The sequence below is a fragment of the Ambystoma mexicanum genome, chromosome 4p, assembly GCF_040938575.1.
Source record: "Ambystoma mexicanum isolate Mex_15411 chromosome 4p, UKY_AmexF1_1, whole genome shotgun sequence".
NCBI lineage: Eukaryota > Metazoa > Chordata > Amphibia > Caudata > Ambystomatidae > Ambystoma > Ambystoma mexicanum.
Window position 1 is genome coordinate 1,173,465,779 of NC_090927.1, and position 23,969 is coordinate 1,173,489,747.

The window sequence follows — 23,969 nt, forward strand, 5'->3', positions numbered from 1 at the left end:
CTTGCCAGTACCTAAGAAAGGTTTGGACGCAATAAGACTCTGCATGGACATGAGGAGACCAAACCAGGCTATCCAAAGGGAAAGGCACATGGCTCCGCCTATCACTGATATGATACATTTAATTAACAGCGCCAATGTCTTCTCAAAGTTGGACCTGAAGAAAGGACACCACCAGCTGGTCCTAAGCCCCGAAAGTCGGAATATCACAACCATCGTCACCCATCTAGGGCTATATCGCTACAAAAGGCTGAGCTTCGGGGTCTCTTCAGCGGCCGAGATATTTCAGGAAGAGGTCCACAACATAATAAAGCACATTCCGAACTATCTGAACTATAGTGACGACATATTCGTTTTCGGAACTGATGTGGAAAAGCACAACGAGACCCTGGCAAAGGTGTGCATTGGCCCTTGAAGCCACCAACCTCACACTTAACCAGGAGAAGTACGAGTTTAGGAAGAACACACTATGCTTTTTCCGACATGTATTCTCCGAAAAGGGCATGACACCTGATCCAGATAAAGGGCCTCATTACGAGTTTGGAGGCAGCCATGGAGCTTTTAGCTCCATGGCTGCCTCCAAACAGGGCTCCATTACCGGGTTCCTGCAATGAGGAATAACCGGGTCATTCCGACATAGGAGGACCCGGTAATTCCTCATTGCAGGAACCATTCCCCATTCCCATTTGAGCCGCTATAGGGTTCAATGGGAATGGGGATGGAGGTAACAACGGGCACATTACAAGTGTCCGTTGTTACCTCCCTCTTCCCCTCGCGGGACCCGGAAAAGACATCTGGTTTTACCAGACGTCTGATCCGGGTCCCGCAGAGGGAACCGCGTAATCGGCCCTGACGGAATGAAGGGAGCCGGTCCCGTACCGGCCCCCTTCATTCCGTCAGCGCTAGGGTCGTAATGAGGCCCAAAGTGTCTGCCCTCAATAAGACACCACCACCAACCAATGTCTCATAACTCACATCCTTCTTAGGCCTAGCAAGTTATTGCATGCGAGTCCCTATGGGCGTTGACGAAACAGAATGCTGTATTCAACTGGTCAGAAGGATGCCAACAAGCCTTTGAAGTCATCCGGAAAAGAGTAGTCAAGGCGGAGAACATGTCGTACTACGACTCGGAACGCAAGACCGAGCTCACCGTTGATGCAGGTCCTGTGCGGTTAGGTGCCATCCTGGCGCAAGTTGATGAAAATGACCCAACCCAATCAAACATAGTGGCATACGCTAGCAGGAGCCTGTCACCCACGGAGCAGGCCTTCTCACAGGTGGAAAAGGAAAACCTTTTCAGTCGTGTGGGCGTGCAAACACTTTCACCTGTTCCTCTACGGCAAGCCATTTCGGGTGTTAACGGATCATCAGGCACTCCTATTCCTCTATGGTAACACACAAGCCAAGATGCCACCTCACATCGCTCAATGGGGACTACGGCTGCAGGATTATGCATTTGAGATCATCCACAGACCGGGCAAAGAGGACAACCCGGCTGATTTTCTATCTCGTCACCCCCAAGAGGAATATACACCCGAGCCCTCGGTGGCCGACTGCTACTTGCGTTACTTGATACAACAAGCAGTGCCCGAAGGCATTGAAACATCTCATCTGCTGCAGGAGGTGGACGCAGATGAAGCCTGTCAGATCATTTGCGAAGGGCACCGTTCCGATCCAATAGATAATGGCTAGGGAACGAGGCCGTCTCGCTTCAGAAAATGTACGCCTGGAAGTAGACCGCTTCCTGCAAGTGAAAGAGGAATTAGCAATTTCAGAGGACAATCTCCTGCTCAAAGGCCACAAAGTGGTGATTCCCAATGCTTTGAAGAGAAAGGTGGTAGAGCTGGCTCACAAAGCCCATACAGGTGTGGTCTCCATGAAAAGGATGTTGCGCCAAAAGGTCTGGTTCCCTCAGCTAGACTCCATGGTGGAGGAACTGTTGAAGCAGTGCCCCACCTGCTGCCTCCTGACACCAAACCGGCATCCGGAGCCGCTGAGAATGTCTGAGCTAACCGAACGGGTATGGGACACAGTGGCGGCTGACTTCTTAGGATCTATTTAATGGAGGAAGGTATCTTCTGACTGTTATGGATTAGTATTCAAGATATACTGAAGTGCGAATCATATCATCCACCGCTGCCCATCACGTGATACCAGTGGTAGACCGCATCTTCACGGCCTACGGCGTCCCGCACCAAGTAAAGACGGACAATGGGCCCCCATTCAATGGACATAGCTTCAACAACTTCAGTGAATACATGGGGTTCCACCATTATAAAGTCACCCCACTGTGGCCTCAGCCCAATGGCATGATTGAGAGATTAATTGCCAATCTGAAGAGGTCCTTGCAAGTGGCAGAGCTCACTGGGCAACCGCATGAACAAGCACTACACCAACTGTTGCAAGACTATCGCAGCGCCCCTCACAGCACCAAGGGGAAAACCTCCAGTGAAATCATGTTTGGGAGGGACATAAGGACTCAGTTACCCCAGGTCGGCCAACACTTAAGTGAAAGGGATCAGGCTGCAAAGGAGCATATAAAGGAATATGCAGACAATCACCGGATGGCTCGAGACTCACACCTGGCCATAGGGGATGTGGTAGCTGTAAAACAACCTCAGACTTACAAACACACGGCTGCCTTCCAAAAGGAGCCACTCATCATCATCGAGAAGAAGGGCTCTATGGCCAAGGAGATGGAGGTCCGACCACACGCAACTCATCACACTTTAAGAACGTCCTGCTGGCAGGGTCACAGTGTCTCAGCGGCATAGTGGAAAAACCCCTTGATTATGAGTCGGATGATCCATACCAAGGGGACCACGAGGACATAGAGGTGTCTGATCAGGAGGGCATGGATGGGCGATTTGGATTAAGTCGACTTATTCAACGCTACAGCTCTCGGCCCCAGAGAGCCCGGAATAAGCTTTACCACCTCACCGAAGAAATGGCGTAGTGAACAACGTTCCTGTGCTTGCTACCCACGTTATGTAACTGTTTAAATTGGGGGAGTGTCATGTTGACATTCTAGCTGTGGGAGGCTGGGAGGTGGGAAGGGACGTTGGGGGTGGGGAGTTGGGCAGTTGGAGATGTAACTGGAATAAAGAGGTTGCATGCAAAGATGCTCCGACTCTGTGTGTTTGTCCCACGCTGCGAGCTGCGCGCATGTGAAGGAAACACTCAGGCCACAACAAGGTGCACGCTCTGTATCAGCCCTACAGTATTGGCGCTCTATAGCTGGTTGCTAGGCAACCAAAAGCCCACTGGTGTGCTGGCTAACCAGTTCCCGAGAAGCAGAGCACGTCATTGATGCTGTCATTGCCCGACGAAGGACCTAACAGACCGCAAAGCAGCAGCCTCTGAATTTGACATGCCACTGTTGTAAGTTAAACTAGCATGAAAACTGACTGTGGCTGCCCCCCGAGTACCGAACAAAGCCTTGACGCTGAATGTGCACCCCTCAGGTATCCGGTGTTCCCACCTCAATGGCTGTCCATTATTTGTGAGTAGAGCTGTGCCAGATGGTATGCAGCTACAGACTGTGTCCCCCCCAGTAGGATAGACTGCTCGCTCATTGAAGCTCTTCTTCAAAGAGGACTGCCTCCCTGACAGGCTGCCAGGGCGCTCTTACCGAGGCAGGGCTCCTGGGAACGTCAAAGCTATGGTGAGGGTTACTGACCGACCGTGACTCTGACAAGAGCAGGCAGCTGCAGTGCTGGGTGGCTCACCATTCTGCCTCAAGGGGAACTATGACAACAGCACATAGAACCCTGCTTGGCTGCATGAATCAGTGAAATAAAATGGCTACTTTGGGGGGAAAAAGCACACCCTGTACACCAATCACATCATACTGACATCCCAAAACTGCACAACCAATCGGGTACTACTTTATCACAGACAATAGACCCACAAATAAGTACATGAACATTTTAGGGCCCGATTTATTATGAAGAAGTATGTATGTAGCATTGTGCTACCTTCAATAAGCACCCGAAAACCTGTACATAGAACACGGCAACAGAGTATGGAGTATAGCACAACGGCATTTTGGGAATCCTTTTCAATAGTTTGGGGGATACTATCTTTGATGTGATGCCTGGAGAGGTGAATTCTAGGTTAAATATTGGAGTTGATCATTGTGAGAAAGTGACCAGAATGTTCCTGGACTGATTTTTCCAAGACTTGTTTTTTAATTATTTTAATCGATGAAACCAACCCATTCTTATCCTGCTCTTAACTCTCACCTCTCCCCCTCTTTCTTTTTCACTCGCCCGCTCTTCATTTCCTCTCGTTTTACTGATTTTTCTCCTGTTGTTATTTTATGAGTGCCAAGCAATTTATCAAGAAAAAGCCACTCAAAAATGTTTTTTTTAAATATTTTCATCATTCTGAGAGAGGAACAGCTTTTGGGTTGCTTAATAATTAGAGGAGAGAGGCAGGTAGCATTATGGTATTCTGAACGTTACTCAAAGAAAAATGGGGCAGGCTAAAAATGCACAGTCCACTGTTTTTTTCTGTACTGCATTTATGGAACATAAGTAAAGCTAGGTCTTCGTTCTGAGTGTTGCGGGAGTCCCCAGAGTGTGGGGGAGGGGTCCTCACTGAGGTGGTCAGGCCTTGATCATGGCTTTGTGAATGGTGCAGTATGTTTTGAACAACGGGCTGGTAGATGGGACCAAGATCGATGGATCAAGATTGGAGTGAGTTGAATGACTTTTTGATTACCTCAAACCAAGTGGGCACCTGCTCGTAGGACAGCTTTGAGGGGAAGAAAGGTGGACACTGGTAGACCAATCATTAGGCTATGCCCGTACAATGTGTGAAAGGTTAAGCTTGAAAACCGTGATATGGAAATTGGCCCCAGAGTGGTTTGAGGTTCTGTCGGTCTTTAGGAGAGGTGTCTGTGTGTGTTTTCTTAATAGGTGGCATACTTCGACGTTGGCTTGAGAAATAGACTGTTTATAGGGGATGGATACATTGGTGATTAGACTCTTAAGTAGAGCTGTGTATTGCCGGCATTGATATGTCTGATGATATGCTTGTCTGCTATCAGGTCCCTATTGTTTCATGCAGGGAACAAAGATCCCAGGGGGACAGGATAAGAGACTGTTGGATCCTGCAGGTGGTAAGTCGGGGGAATCTGCCCTGGAATACTCCGTCTGAATAAACTGCCATTTGAGAAGGATAGGAACAAGTGTAAATCACTATGCCCTTTTCAAAATGAAGAGGAGAGGGTGAGCAGTAGGGTTCAGTGACTGATGCTGCCCATGCCCATTAAGAGAGGTACATGGGTGAGCAATGAGCAAAGACACCAGCCCTATTGTTCATCATTGCAGCGTGTTGGCAAACACCTGACTGTTTGTGGGTACAGCATTGCAATCAGCCTGGAAGATTGATATATTGTATGTCTGCAGCAGATTTGTGCAGCTATAGCCTACATCATTATTTTTCCAAGGGATGGGAAGTGTGGTTGATGTAGTGGCCATTGGATAGATCTTGGTCTAAAAGTGGTTTTATGGAGGATGGGAAGTAGACAGATGAGGAAGCAGCTTTAACAATGCCGAGCATGGTTGGGATTGGAGGACGGAGGATGATAGGCTGTCATCGCCAAAGAGGGTGGATTTTACTGCGTGATTATGTTGGAGTGGTCTGTGAGGGTGAGCAAACGGGATCAGTTCCTATCGGTGGACACAGTTTAATGTTAAATCTGTGCCATATTCCGTTAAGCAAGGACAAATCCAATACAATTCCTTAGAATAATTGTACTTATTGTGAAGCATGCACACTGTATCATACGAGGCAACGTTAGTAGAAAACCCTGAAAGAATAAAGAAGAATCCATATCGAGCGGACTGGATAAGAACACAAGATGAACGCCAGCCTCTCAAATACTACGGTAAATCATTTGTGGAAAGCTGAAAACTAAATACTCTACCACAATACCTGGAGAAATGTCCTAGCTGGGCATTTCGGGACCCGTATCTCCGATTCAGACTAAACATTTTTCCGACTGGGGAAATTCTAAATGCATGGCATCACAAAAGACAAAAATAATATGTAGATGTTGTAAAAACCGGGACATACTGGAAACACTAAAACATTTAGGGCCTCATTACACGGTAGGCGGTAAGGGTTTACCGGTACCGGTATTTTACTGATACCGGTAAATCCTTACCGCCTTACTACGAGGTCCCTTTGCGGGTTGGGGAATTTAACGCCTGCTTTTTGCAGGCATTAACAACCAACCCGCAAAGGGACCAGGGAGCTAATTACGGTACCGCAATTTGCGGCACCGTAATGAGCGCCTTCCCCATTCCCATAGAGCCCTATGGGCCAAAAATGGGGAAGGGCAATGGGGGAAGGTGGAAGTACCGCCCCACCAACCTTGGAATAGGGTGGTAATTCCCCTTTTCACCAAGGCGGTGCCGGTATTTTACCGGCATGGACCAAGGTGCTAATAGCACCTTGGTCCACCGCCATCCGTGTAATGAGGCCCGTCATGTTTTGCCCAGGCCTGGAATCTAAACGTCAAAGACATATGGCTGACATTACCACAAAATATGTGGGAAAAATGTATAAAGACTGGTGGTTAGAGCTTGTGAGAGGACAGCAGATAACACTGATCTTAGCGCTGGTTACATTCCTAAGACATATTTGTTAATGACAATTGAGAAACAGAAGTGAAGAAAGATCTTTATAGACAGTTCTAATCTTAGCTTTAATGTAAAATGTGAAACATAAACAAAAGGAAATGTAAATATAGCTACATCCGTAATGTAATTCAATGTAAACTATGACATGTAAATGAAAAAAGGTGGCTAAAATGTGCCAATAAAAAATACTTCTGATGTACACATTTCATTGAGCAGTTGTTTTATTATTTGAATACATTTCGACATTTTAATAGTGGATTGAAGTCACCAGAGAATTCCCAAATTAGCCAACTTTGGAATCATCAATACAATTCCAATTTAAATTCCCTAATGTTTCAAGCAAATGCGCTTTCCTTCAGGTTGGCAATGGAAAAGGTTTTAAGGACTCTTTAGTAACTATTATTACAAAAACACAATGGGCCTCATTACACGGTAGGCGCTAAAAAATGTGATTTACCGTCATGCGCCATTAGCGTGTCCGCCACGTAGGAGACCGCTAATAGCGTCACATTACGAGTTAGCGGACACGCGCATAGGGCCATGACGGTAAATGACCCCACCGCCATGGCGGAAAAGCACCTTACCGGCTCCGACCAAAGTGCTGATAGCACCTCCGCCCTCATGCTGCACGCTATTAGCGGCCACCGCTGTTAGCGGTCACTGCTATTAGCGGTCACTGCTATTAGCGGTCACCGTAAAACACCGGAACCGGAAATAGCGTCATCGCACCGGAACGGGAAAGAGCCCGGCGGCCATCTTTAAAAACACAATCCATTGCCATCCCCTGCACTCAGGACCTGCAGCAACACCACGACTGGCAAAACCACATCCCAGAAGAACAAACAATGCCCAAGGCCCTAAAGAAAGCCGATGCGCGCCAGCGCAAAGAACGCTTCTCAAACGAGGAATTGAAAATGCTGGCAGACACCCTGGCTGCAAATGCAGAGGTAGTGTTCGCTAGCGACATGCGGCGCCCGGCACTCCTGAGAAAAAAGGAAATCTGGGCTGAGGTGGCGCAGAAAGTCAGTGCGGTGGGCTCCACCCCCCGCACCGTAAAGGACGTGCGCAAGCGGTGGGATGATCTGCGCCTCCGTGTACGCAGCATTTTATCGGCCAACAGGAATCTGGCCATGGGCACAGGAGGCGGAGGTGGATCCCCGATGAAGATGCAGGAGTGGGAGGAGACATGTGCCAGCACCATTGGCATAGAATCCATCGAGGGAGTGGGCCGAATGGAGTGTGGTGTGGCAACAACGTCAGACGGAGGTGAGTGACCACGCAAGACACAGCAATGCCAAGCATGAGTCCCTCCCCTAAATGTGAATTGGGAATCAGCTAATGGATGGGGTCATCACACACACATGTACACAACCCTGCATATATGCCCTGCACATCCCCACACAACCACATGCATGCAGCACCTCACACACGTGTCACCCTGACACATGTCCGGATGACCCACCCATCTGGCCAACAACCTGCAGGCCCAAAGTAGATGTCCAAATCCAAAGAACTGCAGCAACAACAACATATGCATGATGCACGTTGACCCATCACTGATGTTATCCCTGTCTTGCTCCCCCACAGGGTCACAATCTGACAGTGAGGAGCTGGACGCTGCAACGCAGGCCCCACCACCCAAAAAGCAGGCCAAGGGAAAGGATGCAGGCACCAGGCCCAGTACATCGAGGGGCACTGGGATATCTGGAGTGGCCCAGCGTACAAAAGCCACCCACGCAACGACCACACCAAGGGTCGAAATGCCATCCGACACTGTGGCAGCACCCCCACCACCCACCCCCACCACTCAGGAGCCAGTGCCAGAAGGCACGCCGTCCGCAGCCAATAGCTCCGTTGGGGAAGCAGCAGCCACGGCACCTATGAGTGATGTGGACGACCCATGTCCGACACCGGAAGGGCAGTGTACACCCAGCCCCCAGCTGTCCCCACTCCACAGCCCATGCAACACATCCAATGGCAACATCCATGAGGTGCATGCCGGAGATGCAATGGATGGGTCATTCAGTCCCGTGGCGAGCTCACCTGATGTCGGCCACATGCAGCAAGCTGCGCCGAGGAGTAACAGGGGCAGGGCCGCAGACGACACCATGAGCCTGATACGCCAGCGCCAGGAGGAGCTCAATGCCCTGGTTGCCCGGCAAGTGAGCGAGGCTGCCTCGACCAGGGAGGAGATCCGGGTGTTGTCAAGGGACATGAAAGCTGCCATGGACAGCAACACGACGCGCCTATGTGAGGAGATGGCCGCTGTGAGGCAGGTCCTAACGCGCATTGCTGAGGCGATGGAGAGCATGCGTCACTCACAGGGAGCAGATCAACCAGCCACGCCCTCGTCTACTAGCTCCGACCAGACAACCATCCTGCGCAGGTCCAGCCGGTCCTTGCGGCGGTCAGACTCACAACCCCCCAATGGTGGTAGTGGAGGAGGGAAGTAGGGCCAGCCTGTCCCTGTTGACACTTGGGAACTAATGCAGCACTGATGTGCACACCATGTTCGGTGGAGTTGTGGGGGAAGGGGGGTGAGGGTGTTTGGGGGAGTTGTGGGGGGAGGGGGGTGAGGGTGTTTGGGGGAGTTGTGGGGGGAGGGGGGTGAGGGTGTTTGGGGGAGTTGTGGGGGGAGGGGGGTGAGGGTGTTTTGGGTGGAGGGTACATGCACGTTTGAATGTCATAATGCTCAATACAGACGTAATGGCATGGATAATCACATGACTGGACATTGATAATTGTGTATGTGTGTTTTATTGTTGAAGGGTGCACTGTGATTATGTCCTCCATACACCCCGTGCCCTGAGCTGAACACCAATTGCACCCTCCTAATCCATGTGCATCAGAAACAATGGTCTATCAGGTGCTGCCGCACAGCACGTCCCTCATGGGCATCGCCACCTGCATGACCTGCAGCCCCCTCTCCTCCATCCTCATCCCCGTCATCATCCTCAGACGGTGGTCGCAGTTCTATGTCAGGGGGCATTGGCACATTCCGTCTGATACACATATTGTGAAGCATGACACATGCCATGGTGATCTTGGCCACCTTCTCATGCCCGTACAGGAGTGCCCCGCCCGACCTGCTGAGGCACCGGAAGCGTTCCTTCAATAGGCCGAATGTCTGCTCGATCACCACGCGGGTACGGGTGTGTGCATGATTGTAGTCCTCTTCGTGCCTGTTCTGTGGGTTCCGCACAGGGGTAAGGAGCCACCTCTTCAGGGGATAACCTGCATCACCTGCATGGGTGCAACAATGGGTATGTGTAAGTGTCTACATAATGTGGAGCGTGCACATGTCACACAAACAAACATTGCATATTCAACGACATCCACTGATCCAAGCACGCATGGCAATCAGGGTAACTGCAATGTGGGAAGGTGAGGTGGTCCTTGCAAGTGGACATGCACCATGCATGCATACAGCAGGGATTGCCATGTCCCGCCAGAGTTTAAGTGATTTGTGTTTCCTGGCCCTGGCAACGTTAGTGCCACACTGCTAGTACACTGCCATTCCTTAGTTGATGTCCCCATGCTGTTTGATGGCAATTCTGTGGTGGGGTACGGGTGTGCCTCACCACAATGGCTACAGGGGATCCATTTGTATGCACTCATGTGCGCGGACCATTTCTGATGTAGTTCAGCGTACATTTCAGTTGTGATTTTGATATGCATGTTGCTGATTTGTGTAATGGGGGAATGGTGTGTTGTGCGGTGTGCATGTTGTTTGGAATGGCCTGTTTGGCGTAATGGATTGATATGTTTGCCGTGGCACTCACTTCCGGCATGTGGTTTTGTCTCTGGTCCATTGTGGGCTGCCTCACTGTACAGTGATGCAAATATGTATGTCCATTCTTCTCATGACACAAGTTCACGCCCAGTTGGAGTATGCATCTCCCCCCCCCCATTCACGCCCAGTTGGAGTATGCATCTCCCCCCCCCCCATTCACGCCCAGTTGGAGTATGCATCTCCCCCCCCCCATTCACGCCCAGTTGGAGTATGCATCTCCCCCCCCCCCATTCACGCCCAGTTGGAGTATGCATCTCCCCCCCCACTCACAATCCACATCACACTGACATGTGGTCGGCCTGCTACTCACCAAGTAGCCACGAACGTTGTCCAGCATGTCGCTCCATGTATCGTGGTATTGTCGAGTTCCGCAGGACCATTGCATCATGGGTTGAACCGGGATATCGGGCACAGCAATGTGTGATGATCTTATTGGAGTCACATACCATTTGGACGTTGATGGAGTGGTATTGCTTTCTGTTACGGTACACTACCTCATTGGCATGTGGGACCACCAGTTCTACATGGGTACAGTCGATGGCCCCAATGCAACTTGGGATGCCTGCCAGTGTATGGAAGCCTACTTTGGTGTTGGAGATCTCCTGGGCAGTCCGTGGCATGTATATGTGTTGACTTGTGTGCTGCAGGAGGGCATCGAGCACCTGGTTCAGTGTGCGTGAGAATACTGGTTGTGATATGCCATGCATCTGACCTACCGTATGCTGGTAGGTGCCTGTGGCCAAGAAGTGGAGCACTGTTACTACCTTCAGTAGAGGGGGGATGGCAGTACGGATGTCAATGAGACTCACAATGTCGTTGTATATCATGTCTACTATGGTGGTGATGGTATCCCAGTCCAGACGGTACAGGGTGTGTATCTGCTCAGGGGTTAGGTTGACTGGACTGGCTCTGATCCTGGGAATTGGTGGCTGCCTCTGTGGTATCACTAGGTGCACTGGTGGTGCTTGCTGCGCCTGTCTTGCCCTCCTCCTCCTCCTCCTGCGTCTCCTCTGTGCTGCCTGTTGTTGTAGCTGCTGCACAGCAATCATGTCCTCTAGCCCATGTAATGCTGCTAGTATTGCATCCATCTTGGTGTGGGAATGGGTGTGGGGAGGGGTGTGGTGTGCTCTTTTGTGCTGCCAGTCTCCATTGCCTCCACCTGTGCTGATTTTGTCCACCTGTGGCAGGTTGGAACTCTGCTGTGCTCTTTTAACGTGTGGTTCGCGATGCCGGTATTAGCGCCTTGCCGGTAAGGGTTCTTTGGGTCTAGTACATGCCGGTATTGCCATGTACGCATGGCTCGTGATGCCATGATATTAGCGCTATGCCGCTATTTCCGGTCTGAGGGGCCGCGCGCTCACGGACTTGCCGCTAATAGTGCCACCGTACTTTGCGGTGCCGCTAATAGCGGTATGTCCGGGTCGTGATTGGGGTGGGGATTTACCGATATCGGTAATCCCTTACCGGTAACGGTATGTCCCTACCGCCTACCGTGTAATGAGGCCCAATGCATTCTGAACATTCTAAATAAAAAAAGGAACATCATAATGAGAGCCTTACCGCGACCCTATCCTGCTAACCCACAGGGCCCCCCCTTTAACCTGTTATTCCCCCTCCCCTATTGTATTGCCCTTTGCTGCCAAGATGAATGTAACAGGTCTGAAACAGCGCCCCGATGCCCTCAGGCTTGGGCGCTTTACAAATGCAAATACAAAATAAAAATGTTTGAAAAAAATGATTAAATGATGAAATAGACATCAAATAGACATCAGCAAACATCTGTGGGCATGCTGATGCTGAAATGACTACCCAAACAGAAAGAGCATAAACACATTACTTTCTGTTTCCTTTTTCATGAAAATAAACAGCAAACTATTTATGTGAAATTTAGAAAAAAAAGACCCTCCTAGTACACATTGAAATTAAATGAATGTGTTATATGAAATAGTCCCTTTCAAACTATCAGGTGAAAGACATTGTAAATGCTGGAACCAATATGTTTCTCATTGATACAGTCCTTTCTTTTGAGCTCCTCCACTTGGATGACGCATAATGACTTCTAACACTTGAAATGTAATTTGATCAACAGTATTATTAAAATGAATAATGTGCCTGGCAATTGGAGATTTAAAATTGAATAGTCTTATATCACTTATGTGTGGTCTTTCCCACATATACGAGTATACACAGGCATTAAATAATACAAATATAGAATTTTGTATGACATGCAGCATAATTCCATAAAGCAAACAATACATCATCGAGTTTTTGTACCGATATTGGAACAACTACATGACAAACATTGAAAACATGCGTTTTGGGGTATTTAGTACAGTTGCTGTTTCTCAGAGGTATCCATTGTGCCAACACAAACCAACAAATCTTGCAAATTCAGGTTACATTGAAGTGCAAATAAATGTTTTGCTTGAAACAATTTGAAATTGTCTGTCATATTAAAGAAAGGCCCAATGTTTTCAAATTAGCTTTTTTTTTTCATTTGATGGACTGTATTTTAAAATAATAAAGAAAGGTATGAAAAACATACCCAAATCTGTTATTGCCATAAAATACATTGGTTTTTCCTCTAAGGGAAAAACTACATGATACTGAGATGAGGGAAAAGACCTGTGTAGGAATACAGATCATGCAGCAAACGAGAGAAAGGACTGTGATGTTACGTTGGGCAAGGCCCAGGAAAGCGTAATAAAGGAAGTAGGCGGAGACTGGGAGAAGAGTGAGAGAACCCTTGAGTTACAAACTTGATTTGAGAAGTATCTGGAAGGAAAGCTGCAGGCGCGGCCTCCTGTGTGAAGGCGAGGAACAGCTGAAGTCTCTGACACATGACGTTGTAGAAGAAAAGTGACGAGAGAAGCCAAAGTGAAGGCGAGGTGCCCTAACCCAGAACAAGAGTTAAGTGCTGGCGTGACCGAATTTGAGCAGAGGTGGACCCTGATCAATGATGACAACACTTCAATTCATGGAGGAAGGAACGAACCAGTGAATCAGAGACAGCAGAGATCATATGCGAAATTGCAATAACTACACAAGGTCAACCTGACAAGTGCCGAGGAAAGTCCCAACCCATCGAAAGTTCTGGTGACGTTGTCCTCGAGCATAAGAAGAATCAGGGAAAATGGAAGACCTGGGAAGGGAAATGAAGAGAATCATTACTGGCACACTCATACTCGTCCGAGTCAAGATAAGATATTTGCCTTGAGTGAAGAGAAAGAGAATGATTACTGGCACGCTTATACTCGTCACAGTCATGATTAGATATTCGCATTGAGTGAATAGAAAGAGAATAATACTGGCACGCTCATACTTGTCCCAGTCAAGAAAAGATATTCACATTGGGTTAAGGGACAGAGAATAATTACTGGCGCTTTCCAACTAGTCCCAGTCAAGATGAGATATTCGGATTGAGTGAAGAAAAAAAGAACCATTACTGGCAAACTAGTATTTGTACCAGTCAAGATTCGATACAGACATTTGGGGTCATTACGACCCAGGCGGTAAGTACACCAACTTTACCACCATGGTGTAAACTATGTTTACACCATGGTGGATGGCGGATTTACCGCCCCATTCCAAGGTGAGTGGGGCGGTAAATCCCCATTTCCCATTTACCCTTCCCCATTCCCATTTTTGCCCCATAGGGCATAATGGGAGTGGGGAAGGCGCTAATTACGGCACCGTAAATTACGGTGCCGTAATTAGCACCAAGGCGGTTTAGCGCCATGGATTTTAACGCTTGCTAAAAGCAGCCATTAAAATTGGAATCAGGCGTTAAGGGTTAACAACGGCGTTAACCCTTAACGCCTGAGTTGTAATGAGGCCCATTAAGTGAAGAGAAGGAGAATCGGTACTGGCACGCTTAAATTCGCCTCAGTCGTGACAAGTGATTAAAAGAGAATCATTACTGGAACCGTCATACCCATCCCAGTTGAGAAAAAGAGTTGCATGAGAAACAAAACTGGAATGCTCATACTCACCCCAATTGAGAAGATTGTTGTTGAATGAAGAGAGATTGGCATGCAGTGAGGAGAAAGAAAATCATTACTGGAAGGTTTACACTCGTCCCAGTCGAAATAAAATAAAATTGGTGTTGAAAGCAAGAGAAAGAGAATCATTACTGGAAACTTCATACTCGTCCCAGTCAGGACAAAGCACCAAGAGTGAAAGAGGGAAAATAGAATTATTACTGGAATATTTATACTTGTCGCAGTCGAGTTAAGACACTCATGTGGAATGATAATCCTCACTGGAAGGTTTATAATCCAGGAGATAACCCTGATATATGACCAGAAAAGAGATACAGTGAGAAAGACAAATCGAGAGAAAAGGTTGAAATACAAAACAAGGGCCAAGGCCAAGGTGAAACCAAAGACTGTGAAGAAATGATCAAGGACTCAGAAAGTCAAGGGGTCAGTTCTAATTGTTGGGCATTGTCCTCAATCTCCTCCACTGACATCTCCACTCCGGCGCCTGCCTTCCTGCCTCCCTTGGCTCCTCTCCTACCACCCCCTTCACTGTCCTGCCTCTTACCCATAGCACCGGATGAGGTCTCTAAAGTGGTCCACTCTATGAAGGTCTCCTACAAACGGGTGCGTCAATGCTCCTCCAGAACCATTGAGGACAACATCTCCTCTCTCGCCCGAGCTCTTTCTAACTACTGTAACCACTCCTTTGCCACTAGCTCTTTCCCTCTATTCGTCAAGCACTCGCTTGTGCACCCTCTCTTAAAATGTCTGTCTGCTGACCCCTCCTGCCCGGCTAATTATCGCCCTATTTCCACTACCCCCTTCCTCGGTAAACTCTTGGAGAAGGTGATCCTCCCCCAACAGACTCTCCACACTGATGTTGTCGGCTGCCGTCATGGCCATGAATCTGGATTCCGGGCATCCAGAGGCACGGAAACTGCTCTCCTGAACACCTGTGAAACCATGCTCGCAAATCTCAACTCCAACTCTGGAGGCTTTTCTCATTCTCCTTGATCTCTCCTCTGCCTTTGACACAGTCAATCATACCATCCTCATAAAATGACTCTGTGACACCCTCGGCATCACTGACCAGGCACTGGATTGGCAGACCTCCTTTCTCACTGACTGCTCTTCCCAGTTGCAATTGGGCCCTTTCTCCTCCACCACCTCACTCTCTACCTGTGGTGTCCCCCAGGGCTCTATCCTATCGCCTTGGCTCTTCAATATGTATCTTGCCCCATTTGCTCACCAGATTTCCTCCTTCTCTCCTCATTTCCAGTGCTATGCCGATGACGCACAACTTTCTTTCAAACTTCCCTCTACTACCTCCTCTCTGATGTCTGACTGTCTGTCCGCCATTAAGGCATGGTGTGCAGCTAACAATCTCTGCCTAAATGCCAGTAAGACAGAGATCCTTCAGATTGGGACACTTGTGCCCTCTTTTCCTCCTACCCTCTGGCCACCCTCTTATGGCCTTCTACCCCCACAATCTTGTGATGCCAAAAACCTTGGGGCCATCTTCCATTCTGCTCTCTCCATCATCCCTCACATTATGAACCTTACTAAGTCCCACTTCCAGCTCTAGCTCCTCAGAGGCATTCTTCCTTTCCTAACCTTCCCCCAGATGCTGAATGTCTCCAGAGCTGTGGTCCTCTCCAGGCTGGACTACTGCAACAGCCTCTTTCCAATCTCTCTCTTTCCTCCCTATGTCCCCTCCAGCTAATCCAGAATAGGGCTGCAAGACTTATCCTTGCCATCAAGGCCAAGGACTGTATATTGACAGCCCTAAAAGCTCTCCATTGGCTCCCGGTGGCTGCAAGGATCAATTCAAGAACCTCTGCATCATCCATAAGGCCTTCTGGGGCCTGGGACCATGCTATCTCCAACTTTCCCTCCCTAAATACTCCCCTGCTAGAACCCTCCACTCCTCTAACTCCAACTCTTTGACTGCGAAATGTTTCTCCAAGCAGAGAGTGGGGGCATGTCTTTCTCCTCAGCTGGTGCCTCCCTTTGAAAAAGCCTCCTTGCCCCTCTCAGACTTGGGCCGGCCCTCCTCAAGTTCCAGAAACTTCTCACCCCACTGCTGCTGTGACTGGTGGCCTGATCCTCATGAATATCAGAGGATTCAAGGCCCTTCTTCCCAGTCGATACCAGCACCGCCCCTCACCCCCACCACTTCACTGCCCTTGCAGGCCCCTGCTTGGCTGCTCTGCATGCCACCCTTGGGAGTCGCCTGCACTAGCACTTAGCCTGTGGTTCTTTTCCTTCGCTCCCCTTAGCACATCCCTTCCAGCCCCTCCACCAGCACTTGCCCACTCCTCTGCTCCCCCCTCCCTGCCTATCTCCTGCACTTCTACTCACACATCTGAGGCACTCTTAATGGAGCTCTATATTCTTTTCAAGCAGACTCCACAGTGTCTCCCAGTGGTGCATTCGGCCAGGGGGATTTCTAGGTGCCTGATTTGTTGTGGATTTCCTTGGTACCTTTAGGTCTTGAACCTACCAGCACCCAACAACATCTTACTCCTGACTTTGCCAAGTCTATGTTCTTTCATACCTTTGAAAATGTCACTTGAGCTTGTCCCAGGTTTTCCAGCTGACTATCGTCTGATCTTCTCAAGGTTCCACCACATGCTTGTTCCTCCCCCCACTTCTCCCAGACAGAAAATAGTCTTTTATTTTCTTACTCACCCTTCCTGTGCCTTCAAGGGACTGCCGACAGTACCCCTTTCTCACTTCCGGCTTCTACTCCTCTCCTTCAAGTACTTTTCCTTCCTCCTTATAACTTCACCACCTTCCCTTCTTCTATGTTTTCACGCCTGCCAACGTCTCTAGATTTATCCCTTCCTTTCCGGATGGTTAGTTCTTCCAATCTCTCTTTTCCCATCTCTTTCTTCCCTCCTCCTGCACCCCCATTCTCTCTTGCTTTCTATCCTCCTTTTGGATGTTAACCACTTCCAATCACTTTTGCTTTCTTCCCACCTGCTGCGCTTCCAAAACCCATTGCTCACCCCCCTCCTTCCGGGTCTTTACCTCATCCAAGCTGTCTTGCTCCCGCAAATCCTTCTTCACCTCCAATTCCTTGTCAAGTCCCAGATCCCCTTGCACCTCCTCCACCTCCAGCTTATCCTGTACCTCCAACCTATACCTCCAACTCTTCCTACAGATCCAATGTCTCCTCCGCCTCCTAACCTTGATGATCCGCTACTCCAAACTCTTACCCTACTTTTGCTCCTTTGTGTAGTTTCATATCAGTGCTCTGCCCCCCTCACCGCCCTCGGTAATGATGGATTGGTGGTGACACCAGGTAGTCACTTGCCCAGTTGTCTAATTCAGCTTTACTGGCTTTCCTCCGAATACGGGTCGAGCCTCTAAAAGTCTGCTCTGTAATCTTGACTGTACCAGAGTTATGCATGCATGCCAGGTCGCATACATTGAGCTGTGCAACGGGAACTGGGAGGGCCTGCTGCACACGCTGCATCTCTCTGCAGTAGCTGCATGCATATCGCTGATTGTTTTCACTCTGGTAAGCTTCTGTGTGCTATTATAGTTAAAAACCATAGGTCCGGACTTACCAGACCTGTGGATTTCATTACCACACTCTGGGGCTGATTTCTCAAAGGGGCATTAAGAGGCAGCATGAGCCATGTGGTGGTCTCCTTCCCCAGGCTCCCAGTGCTACTGGGCTCCCAAGGGACCCTCCTCGAATCACTGCCAGACCCCACATCACATGATGATGCCCCCACACACAGCTTATAGGTCAGGCAGAGGACATTGTCACAGTTGTGAATTGATCCAGTGTTTATAAAACGTGTTCAAGGTCACATACAAGATCCCCTTCAACAGGCCACCCCACCCCTAAGGTGGCTACTGCATTTGATAGTTTTTGGTTCTCAGGACTTCTTTTCATGTTTTAGGAGAGATTGGGAAGTCCGGCCTTTTCTTTAGTCAACATATTTCCATGCCTACATTTTTGGAGGACAAATAACTTTCATGGTAAAGAGATAGATAGGTAAGAAGACAGGCAGCACTCTCCCACCTTCTTATTTTTCAAGTCTGAGCACAAATGTGAAGAAAAGGCAGCATGTGCTCGTGCACAGGTCACAATCTGGCCACAATGTTTGGAGCAAGGTACTCTGTGAGGCGGTAAAGGGCGAAAAACAGCTTGTCTAAGAATACTTGCATGTCATATTTTGAACAGAGTGCATGCAGTCTCAGGAAGACTTCCCGCCTCCTTTTCTTTGCATGTTTCTCTCTGAGTTAAACATTTGCAGAGGGGGCTTAACTGAAGCAGTGGTGGGACAGACCGGTCGCCTTGTCGAAGATTTTTAGGAACTGGATTTTGATAGTAGGGTAGAGGCAGAAATGTAGTACAAGATCTGTGTCTATAGTTTTTCCCTATTCCTCATGTATGGTGGAAGAGTGCTGCACTGTGGTTCCATGAACATCCAAATGTTTCACGGTGAAGGGCTCTGCCATAGTACCCATTTCAAAACCAGTTCATCATTAAGATTGTGATAGATGGGTGTTAGGATGACCAAACCTGTGCCATAAACGAAGCTCAAAGCACGTGGGCATTCATGAGAGCAAAGCATGACATGACTGACTGACCTTCTATTAAAGGGGACAAACAGACCCATGCCCTTCAGAGATTGAACAGCTCTAGAGCAGTCTGCCATGAGTATGATGGGCTTGCTGTCACCTAGCATGGCTGCTCTAGCGCACAGAACAACACACGCCATTTCCGGCCCTTAACCAGGGGTGTTGCTAAGTTTGGAAAAGATCAGGGGCTAAGCTAATGTCGGGTCTGGCAGGACTCGGGCTAGCTAGCATTTTGTTTGTAGCCCCTGAGCTTCTATTCAGGGCTACAACCAAAAGACCCAGGGCTATAGCCCCCACAGCCCCCCCCTAGCAACGCCTCTGCCCTTAACACCAAAAGAGTTGCCACTTGTGACTCTTCCTGCTGCACAGTACAGCCTTCCTACATTAGCCCTTCCCACAAGGCTGCCATCTTTTGTCCAAACTTCTAACACCTCTCCAGCAGCCACCCACATTTCCTGTACTTCAGACTCCCTTTCATATTTTCACTTGGGCCTTTCACATAGAACGCGACATCAATGAAAATATTGCTCCATATGGTGAACGAGTATGGAATCCAAAATGCCATCTGATGCCTTAAATGGATATAATCTATTGGCAATGTGGTATGGAAAATGGGTAAGCTTCCAATGATATTGCTTTTCGCATACCCGATATATGGGTTAATAGGATGCTTCATTGTTATTACTAAAACCCTACACGGTCCTGAGTAGAGTTAAAAGGCCCTACAATGTATCTTATGCTTGTTAAAATGCTGCCTTATTTTTCTTTTTAAATCCTCAAGCTTTCTGTTATGTACGTTGCAAACCTCTGATCTAACTTGGAATTTGTGCTGTTCCATAGGTCTTCTGGGCATTGCAGCTCGTGACTGTGTTGGTTCCGGGGGCCGCGTTCCACCTCTACGCCGCTTGCAAGAGCATTGATCAGGAAGACATCTTGCAGCGGCCCGTCTACACCGTCTTTTACATCATCTCTGTGCTACTGCGAATCATCCTTGAGGTTGTAGCGTTCTGGCTGCAGAGCCATCTCTTTGGTTTCCAGGTGAACCCCATCTACAAGTGTGACGCCAGTGCCCTGGATAAGAAGTACAACATAACCAGATGCATGGTGCCAGAACACTTCGAAAAGACTATATTCCTGATTGCCATGTATACGTTTACTGTGATTACAGTGGTGTTGTGTGTTGCAGAGATTTTCGAAATCCTATGTAGAAGGTTGGGCTTTTTGAAGACGCAGTGACTTCTGTTATTTCTGCAGCACTGCAATGGGTCTTAGATCGGCATGCTTTAGTAAGATCTCAATTTCTTTACCTCTGCGATTTACTGCAGAGCACGGTGTGTCCTTGTCTTACAGCAACTTGTACCTTTCTTGGAGATCAGCTTTTCTAACTAGTTATGTAAAAAAAAACATGTTCTACTTAACTTAATCTTTTTTACCATATAATGCCCGCATTTATACATCCAACAATAGACCAAAGGCACCAGGAAACACAGTTTACTGCTTTATCACTCTTCACCAAACTATGCAAACTGTGATATTAGCTAATCTAAACTAGCAAAAAAGGTATTTTCCACCCGTGGAAACACTCAGGATTTCATTCATACCACTCTCTAAATTAGCCCCTTAATATATATGTATAAATGTGTATATACGAAAAAAACATATATATATATATTATAGATAATCATCGATTTTGTAAATATGTTTGTTGTACAATGGAGTGGTTAATATATTAAGAAAATATATGCTTTTTAAAATATGTAAAGGAACCATATATCAGCCTTTGTGTTGCAATATTCCATTCATTTAGCAATTGGCTTCTCTTCTGCAAACAAAAAGGATACACACAAAGTATTGTAATTCAAATGAGTTAAAGTTTCGAAGATCAGAGTTTCATTGGGAAATTTAAAAAAGGATTCAGTTCTGGTTGGATGATATAGCAGAATCGCTGATCCGCTCTGCATTCCTTCGAATAATGTTAAGAGAGTTACGAGAAAGCCAAGGAAACTTTCAAAAGAAATGGGAGCCAGGCACTTTTTCTTCTACTTGGTCCCCCCTTCCTCTCCTTGTGCCCAAATGGTGATTTGCGTCAATCAACTGAGCTGCTCTGTATTACCTTTTGTTTTTGAAAAACAGAAGGTAGGGCGATCATGCCTGACGCTTTACATAACCATTGACTTTCACTTTTAGTTATGGAAGTGATTTTCTGATGGCATTTCAATTGGACAATACAGGAACAAGAACAACAGCGATTGAAATAGAATTGGCCTTGGTGCCAGGTAACTCAGCTCGTGTGTCTACGGCAATAACAGAGCAGATTTAGCTGCAAAAACGGGAATGGAATGAGAAGCGGTGGGTAATCCCATGCTTTTATGTGAATGGGAAATAAAGAATATATTAAGGAATGAATGAGAGATTGGCAAGAAAAATGGGAAGGTAACAATCAAGGGAGTCATTATTATAAAACAAAGAGACTCCTGTGCAGAATACAGCGGACAATGCCTAGTAGACTTAGATTACACCATGCAAAACTGCATAAACAACTAAATAGAATTTGCAAGTACGAAACTGGAGAATGTGGGTACTGCTGAGAAGCAGAAACTATACAACAGCAGTTGTTGGAGCGTGCAGAGTAGGAACTCAAATAATATTGCGGATGGAAGAATCGAGAGGAATGGAGATTGAGGATGCAACAATAAAGGATATACTGAAAGAGGAGAGAGGGACAAGCAAAACAGGAAAAATCAGATTATTTTCAAATAAATTTCAGATGGGGATGCGGAAATGTGGGCAGAGTTGTAATTGGGAACTGAGGTGGCAACTAGGGGGTGTTCATCGTTAATCCTCTGGGCAGAAGTCACCCGAACTAAAGGTTAAGAAGCAAACGAAAAAGAGGATATCCTATTGTTTAGGGATGAAATTGTATGACTCTCCTAAAAAGCGAGCTGAAGTTCTTGGAGCCTGTCTTAAAGTAGCTACATTTTTTGACAGCATATACACACACACACATACACACAGTGGTGAATCTGGTGGTGCGTGCATAGCTGGTTTCACTTAGACAATGCATTTACGACACTCGTCACCACCTTTTTGGTGCAGAGTCGACCTCCAGAATGCGCTTTTGTCTCTTGTTCAAACACAAGTCTTCAATTGCAAGCTGTACAGGAGTGAATGTGTTGGACTGTGACATTTTAATTTGCTTAAGAACCATCTTTCCAACCTTCCTGGAGGACGAAGAGACCATGGGGCCCGACTCATGGAATTGGTTGCACGCTGCAAAGTGACTTTGACTGCCAACAAACACCCTGATTCAAGGAGAAGTGCAAAGTGTATTTTTGCAGTATAAAGTGACTTTTACCCTGCAAAAATACACTTTGCCCTGCTTCATGAATCAGGGTGTTTGTTGGCAGTGCAAAGTCACTTTGCAGCATGCAACAAATTCCATGAATCGGGCCCCAGGACTTTGAAATGCACCACCGTGAAAAATGAAATATGCTGAGAAAAAAATAAATTTCCTTCAGTGGAGTTTCTTTTAATGAATAAAGGAAAATATACTTTGCTTTTTAATTGGCACCGTAAACAATCTCACCAGAGAAAACAAACAACATTGACAATTTAATTCCACGGTAGGATAACTCCACACTCCCTTTTGAGTTTGCAATGGGAATGCCTTTTTCATTATTTTAGTTCTAAATTACTTTTATAGTGTTGCAATTGTGGCTATAGTGAATTGTGTATATATGCTTTATCTTCTCCAGAAAACCACACTTTTTATGTGGGTGGATGGATCATACGTTTGTGTGCGATGACAAAACCAGATAGCTAAAAGGCTCAAATAAGGAATTGTGCAGTTATTTCCAGGTTTTTTATTTCCTGGGTAGATGTAAAAACTGAAGGATTTCTTTTTTCATAGTCAGCTGGTATTTACCTCAGCAATACCATAATACTGTCAAAAACAAAATTTGCAGAGCAGTAACAACAGGTGGTAATTTAACTGCCACCCCCTTTTACCATTACCACCAGCCTCATAATGAGGGACATAGGGCCATAAACCTGAAACATAGAGGTCACAGAGCTGGAGGAAGAAATACTTGCTCGCAAAGAAACTCCGGCATCTGCAATGTAATCTCGCTGGTATAGTCAACAGTCGTTGGTCAAATTTCAAAGCGAGAACTGTACTACGCAGACACACAGCAAAAATGGATCAAACTGAACTGAATATGTACTTCAACAGTTTTTAATTGTTTCGTGCTCTTTAACCTTTACAAGCCAAAGCTGAAGTCCAAACCGTTAGTTATGTATACACTTTATTTTATTCAGGAATTTTCATGAACTGATCATTTCCCGGAATCACAGATTTCAATGCATGTTTTTGTGTTCATTTTCCTGTTATTGATTTTCTATGTAAACAAGTATATTTTTTTGTTATCAGTCATGATGTTTCAAAGCACACCTGATTTCTTTGGAAGAGCTGTCATGTTCACAAAATCATTTAAATTAAATATTCACAAATTACTGGTTCTGAATGATGTGTAACGCCGGTTCAATGAACACTTGGTGTATTTGTAGACATGACTGTTGTTTATTGTGCAGTAAACATGACTTTTTTTTATCACATATCCATCCATCTTGTTCAAAGTCAGACAAGGATTTCTCCTTTCATATGAAGCTTGTAATCTCAGGTATAATGTGACTTCTTACTATCTCAATGGGCAAACCGCGTCTCAGAATATGTCTTTTCCAGCGTTTCACTTATCAAAACTATTTTTGTAAATTACAATATGTACATGCTGCAATTGTAGTCTTGTCATATTTCATCCGATTTTTAGATGACCATGGAACAAAAGAATAAAAAAAAGATTTGTTATGATTTTATCTTTGTCTAATTTACTTTTCTACAGATTTGTATTGGGAAACTCTCTGGAGACGATCAAATATGGTTGAAAA

The 23,969-nt window shown here is 46.9% G+C and overlaps 1 protein-coding gene across 1 annotated transcript in view; it reads left to right on the forward strand.

Annotated features, from left to right (window-relative positions):
• The window catches only part of GJE1 (gap junction protein epsilon 1), a 56,977-nt gene extending 34,666 nt beyond the window's left edge, over nt 1-22,311 (forward strand). Inside the window, exon 3 of the mRNA XM_069605023.1 lies at nt 19,866-22,311. Coding sequence (XP_069461124.1) covers nt 19,866-20,261 — 396 coding nt within the window. The 3' untranslated portion in view covers nt 20,262-22,311. The remainder of the gene's footprint in view (nt 1-19,865) is intronic.
• The last annotated feature ends 1,658 nt before the right edge of the window (nt 22,312-23,969 follow it).